The sequence below is a fragment of the Hippichthys cyanospilos genome, chromosome 7 (genome assembly GCF_059441005.1).
Source record: "Hippichthys cyanospilos isolate Australia breed blue-spotted pipefish chromosome 7, RoL_Hcya_1.0, whole genome shotgun sequence".
NCBI classification, from domain to species: domain Eukaryota; kingdom Metazoa; phylum Chordata; class Actinopteri; order Syngnathiformes; family Syngnathidae; genus Hippichthys; species Hippichthys cyanospilos.
The window spans coordinates 15,796,201-15,803,923 of record NC_142375.1 but is presented as its reverse complement, the minus strand read 5'-3'; the positions used below and the strand labels follow the sequence as shown (position 1 = coordinate 15,803,923).

Below are 7,723 nucleotides of genomic sequence, written 5' to 3'. Positions count from 1 at the left end.
AATTATTTAAAACCCCTGCCTTGTTTTCTGCCTCTTCACCTCTGCCCTTGCTGAGCGTGACATTGCAGTGAATCACTTCAGCCGTCGCTTATATTTACATGTCCAGTCCATCATCATTTTGTTGAGACAGACAAAGGACCCCAATGATTTTTAGACTTCGTTCTGTTCAATTTGACGTGCTGAGTGCTCATCACATTTTTAACATTCGTTCCACATTTGTCATTTTCACTAAAGGAAACGCTGTCAAACCCTGCATTGCCTACGCACATGATTAAATATATTAAGCAGCTGGTTTATTGATTTTCCTGCATTGATAGAGTTCATTGCAACCTCTAAGGACCAGTGAAGGGCAGAAGTCATTAACACTCAATAATGCTCTCTGTTCATTTAGCTGTTAGGTGGCAAGTGTTGCTGTGTTTTCTTAAAATTGTCTTTAAAGGCAATGAATTCACCTGTCTAAAAAGGCCTTAATTTGCATCAAAATGTTTGTCAAATTCATCTTTGAGTCTTAAACTATGGTAATGCACAATACGTAGGAAGTTATGATTTAAAGTGGTCTCACATCGCAAAATAAATTAACATTCTTTAAAAAAATATTATGGCAACATTGCACAGTCAACCCACTAAACAGCGATGGGGCTTTAGTGAGGACCTAAGAGCAAGTAGATGTACACCATGTATGCACCAAGCAACATTGGACAACAGTAGATATCGAGGACATTGTGAAGTTGCTCTTAAAATTAATTTAAAATGGAATACATCTTGACTTTAACTTGCCTTGAATTGTAGGAACTGGTGAGGATGTTTAGTCTTTCTAAACTTGAGGCCTTTGTATTCAGAAATGTACTCCACACACTCAGTTTGCAAGCCTTTTTTGGTTTTGTTTTTTATTTTACCCTTTTTCATTGAGACAATCATATTATTTAACTTCTTAACAATTATATTTTACACAATGTTGCACAATTTTACTATTGAACATTTTAAATGAATTATTTAAAAAAAACACACACACATGATTGTAATACACAGTGAGAATGTCCTTAACGTGCTTTCACGCATCAACAATGAGATCGACCAGCTGATGAACCAGATGCAACAGATTGAAACTCAGCAAAGGAAGTTTAAGGCGTCCCGTGACAGTATTTTGTCAGAGATGAAGATGCTAAAGGAGAAAAGGCAGCAGTCAGAGAAAACTTTCATGCCTAAGGTCAGCAACGTTACCTTAATATTGTACGTATGTTACTGCATATCACGGGAACAGTTGCCATTTCTAACTTTAATCAGGACAAAAACAAAGCTTTGTTTAAAAAAAAAAGGTCTTTTGCTAAAACTTGAGTATGTCTCTCTGCTGCGTTAGCCAATGTGTCTTCTTATGTTTCTCGTGCAGCAACGAAGTCTTCAGAGTCTGGAGGCCAGCCTCCATGCCATGGAGTCCACTCGGGAGTCCCTCAAAGACGAGTTGGGTACAGATTTGCTTTCCCAGCTAAGCCTGGAGGACCAGAGGCGTGTGGACGACCTCAATGATGAGATTCGTCAGCTTCAGCAGGTTAGGGGAGGATGAATGCTGGTGTTAAGCTTTATGAACGTTTTACTCTCCTTTCCTGTCTATTCCATTTTTTTCCATACATTGGTTTGAAAGGTGCACTATGTTAGCCAATGATGGCTGAGTTAGCTGATTTCCCACATATTTTACATGCATGCTGCATACCAGTTGGTGATAAGTTTGACAGCTGGAACTGTTAATTGTTAATTGTTAACTGTTAATTTGTTACACTCACACTTACCAAAGTGACTTAAGTCATATAACCACATACAGTGTGCTGTATAAATTCATGATAAATAGTCTTTGCTCAAATGTATAATGAAACAGTAGCTGTTTTCTATACCATCATTTTCAGTAATCACATCATACAGCATGTGTTTATACGTTTAAAATGGAGCTCACTGGACTTCATAAAAGGTGAAAAGGACTTCGAAAGGTTCTGCCCCAAGTAAAAACAGGAGCTCCTTCACTTTTTGCTGCCATTTTGATGAACTCCAACTTGAGTGTTCACTCAAATAAGCTTTTATTGTTAACAATATAATCATCCTGCATGCAGCATAATTAGAAGGAAATTATTCCTGACTAAAATGAACCTACTATACAGTATACCACCTACTATATTGTCTTAATTTTGTCACCGTCTTCCTATTGCTGCTGGCAGTTTATTTAAATGACCTGGCTGCACTTAAAGGAGCAGACAGCAGCTGTGTGTGGGTGGTTCCTGTGATGTTTTTTTTTTTCTACCAGCCTCTTCCAGCTCTCACCTGAATAAACTCAAGTTGTCCCTACTTGTGTTATATAATTTTCCCACACAATCCACAGCTTTTCATGCATGTTTTTGCTGTGTTTGCACTTCTTCTGTATGACATAACATGCATTTTTTTTCAAGTTAATTTTACCATGGTATAATGATGAATTAGGTCGCTGTGTTCTCGGTTGTCAAATCAAGACTTGTAGTACAAACATTATGTTTTTTTGTGCCGCCCACAGGACAACAGACAATTGCTGAATGAAAGAATCAAGTTGGAAGGCATCATGACCCGAGTGGAGACATACCTTAATGAGAATTTGAGGAAGCGTCTTGATCAAGTGGAACAGGTATTGTGTGGTTTCTGTGTCCAGTGAACGGGGAAAATAATTGATTCCCTCTGAATTATATGAGCTTGCTCACACTTTATTGAGTAAAATAAGTATTTAGATCAGTACATCACTCCCGGGCAAAACGAGGCAAGTTAATACTTCCCTTACTTTATCTCATGGATTTGGGTCCAATTTGCTTTATTGTTTATTTGCGTGCAAAGCAGGAAATTCAGATCCCTGTCTCAAGTGGCCACTGAAGATGTATTTAGAGGCCAGTTGTTAAGCCTGTGTTTTTATGTGAATTAACTTCTGAACAGATCAACCCAAATACATGTTAATATGTGCAAAACCTGGAATAAATTTGCATATTCCTGTAATGCACAATAGGGACTCGAATGATAAAGGCTCTCCTTATTTTGGTTTGCAAACACAGGAGCTAAATGAGCTGCGAGAGACAGAGGGGGGCACTGTACTCACAGCCACAACATCTGAGTTAGATGCCATCAACAAACGGGTCAAAGAGACACTGGCCCGATCAGAAGGTATTGTCACACTACAGACTGGAGGAGTACGTCATTCTCCACTTGTTATGCAGTTGATGGGTGTATAGCGGCCAACTATTCATTCAACTTGTTGGTCTATTGTTGTAATATTTTACATATAAAAATGAGAACTACTCATATGTCACACCCTAGATTTGGACGCTTTGGTTGACAAGACAGAATCTGAGATCAAAGATCACATAAAGAGCATGGATCGCTGGAAGAACATAGAAAAAGAACAAAATGATGCCATCAACCATGACACCAAGGAGCTGGAGAAAATGACCAACAGGCAGGGCATGCTCCTCAAGAAGAAAGAGGAGTGCATGAAGAAAATCAGGGAGCTTGGCTCACTACCTCAGGAGGCTTTTGAAAAGTACCAGACCCTCACACTCAAGCAGGTATTTGTCATCACTCCTTCAATTGATTAAAACCTCAACCAATTAAAAAAAACAAAAAAAAAACATTGTTTCCCTATTAACATATACGTAAATTGACAAGAGTCTATTTTCGGGGGGGACAGGTGGGTTAGAGTAAGGATCATCAACTCATTTTCCTCCTACCCTCTTTAAGTTTTATTTTTCTGGACCATGAGTATTTCAGAGGTGAATACTAAAAGAGTACTTTGGAACTTTTTAGCGCTCATTTCAGAAATACATCTATCTAGGGATGCTCCTTTTTTTCTGCAAGTTAGAGATGAACATTTTCAATTAACAAGCAGTAAAAAAAAAAATCTTACTGTAATACTATTAAAAACAAAACAAAAAAAATAACTCAAAATATAAGACACCCCCCAAAAAAACCGAAAGGCAAAAGTAAGGATGCGTCCTATAAACGCTAACTTAAAGATTGTTTTTAAACACTTTGATACATGTTTCTAAAATAAATGTCCTTCAGGTATGAATTTATTCTGTCGTCATAAGCTTTTCTCAAGTCATATTTACCTGCTGGAGCGAGGCTAATGTGAGAGCGGAGAATAAGCAAGGAATGCATTGAAATGCATCAATGAAGGAAAATAACACTTTGGGGTGAGAAACTTCTCGCTTGTTAAAAGCATGTTTAAAACCTTTAAACATCTGGTGGAAAGAAGCCCTATTTGTTAGTAGGCCTACAACAAGCTTTGCGCGCTTGTCGCTTTTTTATTTTTATTTTTTTTAAGCAGCACCATAGAACCCCAAACTTTGAAAAATACACTTTGGTCAAGTAGATTTTCTGCTCCACTCGAATGACTCGACACTTCAAAAATACCAAGTGTTGACCTCTAATGCAACAAAGAAAGCAGAAGCTCCCTTAGGGGAAAAAGGCCTGAGGCCTTCGCCCACCCGCTCACTCAGCGGTGAGTCACATACGAGGCAGTGCTCAGTTAGTTGCCTCTGGTGGCTCAGACTGTGACTGAGTGCACTTGGCTGCAACTTCATTAATGCCTAAGCATGGACTCTTGTGTGTATGTGTTTCTTTTCCTTCCATGGCGATGCTGAGAATAGCCCCACACTTTATGAAAAAGCTCACATAATAACTCTTTCCCCATGGAAGTGTGCTCGTGGGCAGGATGATGCCATTTATTGCAGAGGTCGATCAGCGAGGTGATGGGCGATGCTGCTTGGTTTTCCCTACTGCAACTCCAATTACTCTATAGGTCATAGGGTTTTGAGAGTCTTTTTCCATCCCCTCCTAGCTTAAGCATTTTACTAATTCATCACCTAACCGTGTTTGAAGAAGATGGAAGCTGGAAGTCCATGAGCAAGTGTTGTGTGATTCTGAGATGAGTTTTGGTCTTCGCTTATGAACTTTTGGTCCTAACATACACAATTTTAATGGTTTAAACGGTGATCAATATTTTTTTTAGACATTTTGCTAAGTGAGACTTCACTTTCAAATAACACAACAAGTACACTCATTGTGACATAATTAGAGTTTGTAATTGATTTTATTTTCATATTCATTGATTAAAAGTGTTCATCATATAAATATTTATGGTAATTATGTAATTATTATCCACAACTTTGGACTCCACTGTACTTACAAAATAAATTAAAAGACCTTGAAAATTAACCCTTATAAAATCAATAAAATCAAGTTATATGTACTCTTTACAGTACAAACAATTCAAGTTTGCATCAGTGCATGAAGGATCCTTTTTGTATATACATATGTGGGAACAACAAAGGGCAAGACAAATATACTATTATTAAAGATTAGCAAGAAGCAAAAAGAAGTTCATAAAAAATGTTATTTAGAGTCCACAAACGTTCTTCCTTTTAAAGTGTAACATAATGATGATGAAAAGACTGTGAATGCACCCGTGTGGGCCAAACTACTTGACGTCTGTGGCAGCAATTTATTTTTTAAAATTGTATCGTTGTGATATTCCCTTTGGCCAGTTGTTCCGGAAACTGGAACAGTGCAACACTGAGCTGAAGAAATACAGTCACGTCAACAAGAAGGCCTTGGATCAGTTTGTCAACTTCTCTGAGCAAAAGGAGAAACTGATAAAGCGTCAAGACGAGCTAGACCGAGGTTACAAATCCATCATGGAGCTCATGAACGTCCTGGAGCTGCGCAAGTATGAAGCCATCCAGCTCACATTCAAGCAGGTGCTCTTCTAAAACTTTAATGTGGATTGCCTTCCAAATTTTAGTCATTTACCTGACCCGAAGTCTTGCCCCGCACCCACAGGTGTCAAAGAACTTCAGCGAAGTCTTCCAGAAGCTGGTGCCCGGAGGCAAAGCTACGCTGGTGATGAAGAAGGGCGACGCTGAAGGCAGTCAGTCTCAGGATGAGGAGGGCGGCGCAGACAGCGAACGGGGTTCCGGATCAGCGAGCAGCGTGCCCTCTGTGGATCAGTTTACTGGAGTGGGGATCAGGGTAAGTGTCATCTCTTTAGTAGCCCGTTATGTCCAGGAATCAAAACAAGGAACCAGCTCTTTCAAACTGGGTGAAAATGTTGCGGCGTGTAGGTGTCCTTCACAGGCAAGCAGGGTGAGATGAGAGAAATGCAGCAGTTATCTGGAGGTCAAAAGTCATTGGTGGCTCTGGCTCTCATCTTTGCCATCCAAAAGTGTGACCCCGCCCCTTTCTACCTTTTTGACGAGATCGACCAGGCCCTCGACGCGCAGCACAGGAAGGCCGTCTCAGGTAACCGCCGGCTACTTCGCACAAACGTACCATTAAGATAGATGGAAAACTGACGTTGACGCATTTTTGTTGCGTTTCCGATGAAGACATGATTGTTGAGTTGGCCGGCCATGCTCAATTCATTACGACAACCTTCAGGCCTGAGCTGCTGGAATCTGCTGACAAGTTCTATGGAGTCAAATTCAGAAACAAGGTGAGCCGGGGCCTATGGATCACTGCAACGTCTGTAGAGTTTGCAAAATTGAGGCTGGAAACTCAGTGGCTAGCACATCTGCCTCACAGTTTGAAGGTTCAAATCTCAACTTTTGGACTTGTTTGTCGGTTGCATGTTCTGCGAGGGTTTGTATTTGCTTTGCCTTCCTACGTTCCAAAATCATGAACTCAAGAGAATGAATTTGAGTGGGTGTGTTCCCTGCCTGTTGTCAGAAAAAAGCTGAAATAGGCTCCAGTGCCTCTGTTACCGTTAGGATAACTGGTCAAGATAATGAATGAATGAATTTGTTCTGATCGAGACTTTTTTTTTTTTTTTTTTTTTAGCAGTAATGTTAATATAATCAATTTATTTTTCCTAAAATTATTTTGAATTTGTCATTGGAACGTGATATGTTTTTCTTCCAAAGATATGCAATTCAATTTGGAATTTTAAATTACTCTGCTTTTATTTAGAGATACACATGGTAGTTTTTTCCCCTCGCACTATAACGCTTGCTTAATTTTTCTTAGCCATAGCTGCAGCGCCCTCTGCTGCCACGAGCCATAGTAACCTTACCTCACTCATACATGATAGAACAAATATTATAAAGCGTTTGCTAACGTATAGTTTAGTCCCCAATGGGTGTGAATTGTGTTTTGAACTTTTTTTTTGTTTTGTTTTTTAGGTGAGTCACATTGATGTGATCACAGCAGAGCAGGCCAAAGACTTTGTGGAGGATGACACCACCCATGGTTAACGGTTGACTCCAGCATCTGCTTCTTCTGAGTTCTTAAGGTTCAAAGTACACTCTTACCTTCTTAGCTGTTTCCTGGCATTAGTTGGATTGACTGAATTTGTATTAACTGAAAATTTGTCAGTTACAGTGCTGCAGAAAAGCTTTACAAAGGTTTGTCTAACTTACATACGATACTACACTTACTTATACCTGTTCCTTTCTGTCCAGCCAATTGTTCCACTATACTGTGTGCCATCAAATGTTCATTGTGGCTTTTTCTATGCTTACTATTTTGTGTTATCTTGTCTTTTAGCATATTTACATACTTGTGTTGTATTGAATTGTTCAGCATCATTCCCATGATGGAAAGGTGTCCCAGTTTTTAGATTTCCTCGTTGAATATGCTGGAATCCTCCTTTTGGTTTGGATATGCAGCGTTTTTCTGCTTTTGTTTTGTATGTAATACATTTTAAAAATAAAGTGTAAAAAAAGCC

General features: G+C 39.2%; 1 protein-coding gene across 1 annotated transcript in view; it reads left to right on the top strand.

Moving 5' to 3' along the window:
* Nucleotides 1–7,723, top strand: part of smc3 (structural maintenance of chromosomes 3) — an 18,193-nt gene extending 10,470 nt beyond the window's left edge. The window contains exons 20-29 of the mRNA XM_088420423.1: nucleotides 1,056–1,207; nucleotides 1,388–1,546; nucleotides 2,534–2,641; nucleotides 3,057–3,165; nucleotides 3,319–3,566; nucleotides 5,547–5,759; nucleotides 5,842–6,030; nucleotides 6,123–6,300; nucleotides 6,387–6,493; nucleotides 7,179–7,723. Coding sequence (XP_088276549.1) covers nucleotides 1,056–1,207; nucleotides 1,388–1,546; nucleotides 2,534–2,641; nucleotides 3,057–3,165; nucleotides 3,319–3,566; nucleotides 5,547–5,759; nucleotides 5,842–6,030; nucleotides 6,123–6,300; nucleotides 6,387–6,493; nucleotides 7,179–7,250 — 1,535 coding nt within the window. The 3' untranslated portion in view covers nucleotides 7,251–7,723. The remainder of the gene's footprint in view (nucleotides 1–1,055; nucleotides 1,208–1,387; nucleotides 1,547–2,533; nucleotides 2,642–3,056; nucleotides 3,166–3,318; nucleotides 3,567–5,546; nucleotides 5,760–5,841; nucleotides 6,031–6,122; nucleotides 6,301–6,386; nucleotides 6,494–7,178) is intronic.